Below are 2,952 nucleotides of genomic sequence, written 5' to 3'. Positions count from 1 at the left end.
CCTTGGCTACAAGTGGGCTGCTGAGGCCTTGAGAAAGGATGAGACATTTAGTGGTCTGCACTGGATCCCTGTGCTCTCAGCAGTGTCTGCTGGCTTTTCACAGGAACACAGCAGTGTGATCGCCCTCAGTCTCAGAAAGGTGCAAGGCCAGGGCCTCTCGGACTTAGGGACAGACCAGCTCCCCTCACTCTGCTCTAATCTCAAGGCAATCCTCTTGCCTTGCAGGATTTGCTCTGTTCTCCCTGAGTGCAACAGAAATACTGAGGGTTTCTGACGTCCCAAAACAATCCTCAAAGAAGAGGGGAGAAATTATTTTTCAAAAAAACTTTTCAGTCTGCCTTCTGCATTCCTCATTCCTTAGCACTGGGAGTGCAGATGCTGACAAGCCCTTCTGCATTAGAGATGGTTTCATCTGACAAAGCTGAATACTAGGATTGGACCGTGCTTCCACTGTTCCCATGAACGCACTGCTGCACAGCGGGGCTGACACCTCGGCAGCCAGAGGGCAGAGGCCCAGCTCCTCACGGCACATTCAACCAGCACAAAGCACAGCTTCAGCCATGGAGCTGAAGGAAGGTCTCCTAGGAAAGGGAAATGTGTGTGTGTTTATGTGTGTTTGTGTGCAGCAAGGGGAGGGTCTGTAGGAAATGGCTTTTAGTTTTGCTCAGAAAAGTCTCCCCTAACTTGTCAATGACTTTTCCTCCTTGCACAGGTCCCCGTGCCCAGAGGCAGCAAATGTCCAATGCCAGCTCCATCACTGAGTTCCTCCTCCTGGCATTCACGGACACACGGGAGCTGCAGCTCATGCACTTCTGGCTCTTCCTTGGCATCTACCTGGCTGCCCTCCTGGGCAACGGCCTCATCATCACCGCTGTAGTCTGTGAACAACTCCTCCACACCCCCATGTATTTCTTCCTCCTCAACCTCACCCTCTTCGACCTGGGCTCCATCTCTACCACTGTTCCCAAAGCCGTGGCCAATTCCCTCTGGGACACCAGGGCTGTCTCCTACCAGGGATGTGCTGCCCAGATCTTTTTCTTTCCCTTCTTGATGGTAGGGGAATATTTTCTTCTCACCATCATGGCCTACAACCGCTACGTTGCCATCTGCGAACCCCTGCACTATGGGACCCTCCTGGGCAGCAGAGCTTGTGTCCACATGGCAGCAGCTGCCTGGGGCAGTGGCTTTCTCAATTCCCTGCTGCACACTGCCAGTACGTTTTCACTCCCACTCTGCCAAGGCAATGCTGTGAACCAGTTCTTCTGTGAAATCCCCCAGATCCTCAAGCTCTCCTGCTTAGATGCATACCTCAGGGAATTTTGGGCTATTGTGGTTAGTATCTTTGTGGAATTTGGGTGTTTTGTTTTCATTGTGGTGTCCTATGTGCACATCTTCAGGGCTGTGCTGAAGAGCCCTTCTGAGCAGGGACGGCACAAAGCCTTTTCCACGTGCCTCCCTCACCTGGCTGTGGTCTCCCTGTTTATCAGCACTGCCATGTTTGCCTACCTGAAGCCTCCCTCCATCTCCTCCCCATCGCTGGATCTGGTGGTGGCCGTTCTGTACTCAGTGGTGCCTCCAGCAGTGAACCCCCTCATCTACAGCATGAGGAACAAGGAGCTTAAAGACACATTGAAGAACCTGATTCAATCAGCTCTTTTCAGCAGCATTAACCTGCTCGTGTCTCTTCAGAAGTAATTTCAAATTCATCTCAAGAAACCCGTGTTTTGGGCATTTTGCCTGTGATAACCGTGTCTGTCCATGCCTGCATCCACTCCACTCCACCAGAGGCCTGAACCCAGCCTGTCTGACCCAGAGGCCTGTTCACATGTGGCTGGCACAATGGTACAGCTTGCCTCCCATGTCGCATCTCTGGAATAAAAGGGGATTTCCTCAGTGCTGGTGCCTGGAGGTTGGGCTCTTCTGCCAAAGCTGAGGTCAGGCTGAACAAATTGCCCCCACAATGCCGTGCTGCTTTGCTTGGCTTCTCCATGGGATGAGGGGAGGAGGGCATGGGGCAATGTGTTAGAGAATGGGCCTGGGCTGAGCCTTCACCTGTGGGTGCCCAGTTCCTCTGGAGATGGTGAATGATCGACAGGGATCTGCCTGGGACATCACCCCATGGCTTTCAGGCACCACAGCCCACTCGCTCTGCAGAGCAGTACCAACAGCCTGGGGCCCTGTGGAGAGCACGGGGAGGGGGTAGGAGCGGCACGTCAGGCCAGGACAGACAAACTTCCCTGGTGAAAGGCTCTCTGGGGGCAGGGAGATGCCTGGAGAAGAGCAAAGAAGCACCTCTGTGCTTCCAGGGGGTTATAAATGACAAAGAGAAATCTATTTCTGAATGCACCAGCTCGGGCAGGCTTTTCTATTGCTTGGGCAGCCGGAGCAGCCTGAGGATCCCAGGAGTCTTTTCCTGGGGGAGGGGCTGGCACAGAGGGCCTTGCTGGCAGTGGACAATAAGGATGTCTTGGAGACAGGAGCAGCCACTGGCTTCCATCTCCTCATGCCATGGCTGGCCCTCAGCCCTGGGGCTGATGGGGAGGCTGAGACACCTCTCTGCCTCCCAGGACTCTCTGTGACCTTCAGAGGGGCTGGGGCTGTGGGGTTGAGTGTGCAGAGCTCTGCAGTACCCATCAATGGGCACTGCCATGGGGTCAGCCCAGAATGGGCTGCTTTTCTGGGCTGGACAGGGGGGAGATGGGTAGGGGGCGGGAAGTGATGGGGAGAGCCAGAGAGGGACTGGGCTGGGCTGGGAAGTGCTCAGGAGAGGAAGACACTGAAGTTAGCTGAGCTGCCTGACCTTGCAGGGTGAGGACTCACACCAGGGGTTGGTGCTGCAGAGCCAGGGCTCGTGGAAGGGAGCTGAGACTTGCAGAGACAGGAGAGAGGAGGCTGCTCTGTGCCTTTGGTGCCATGGAGATTGGGGCAGGTGCCCCAGGGCATTTGTAACCC

General features: G+C 55.0%; 1 protein-coding gene across 1 annotated transcript; it reads left to right on the top strand.

Moving 5' to 3' along the window:
* Positions 1-735: 735 nt before the first annotated feature.
* LOC309604168 (olfactory receptor 14C36-like) lies at positions 736-1,695 on the top strand (the record flags this gene model as incomplete). Its single annotated transcript, XM_082339080.1, has 1 exon — positions 736-1,695. The coding sequence occupies one exon, from the start codon at positions 736-738 to the stop codon at positions 1,693-1,695; it is 960 nt and encodes a 319-aa protein (XP_082195206.1).
* Between the last annotated feature and the right edge of the window lie 1,257 nt (positions 1,696-2,952).

The sequence above is a fragment of the Platalea leucorodia genome, assembly GCF_965183815.1.
Source record: "Platalea leucorodia genome assembly, contig: HAP1_HAP1_SCAFFOLD_420, whole genome shotgun sequence".
Lineage (NCBI taxonomy): Eukaryota > Metazoa > Chordata > Aves > Pelecaniformes > Threskiornithidae > Platalea > Platalea leucorodia.
The sequence above is the reverse complement of the archived record's forward strand: the minus strand, read 5'-3'. Positions and strand labels throughout refer to the sequence as shown.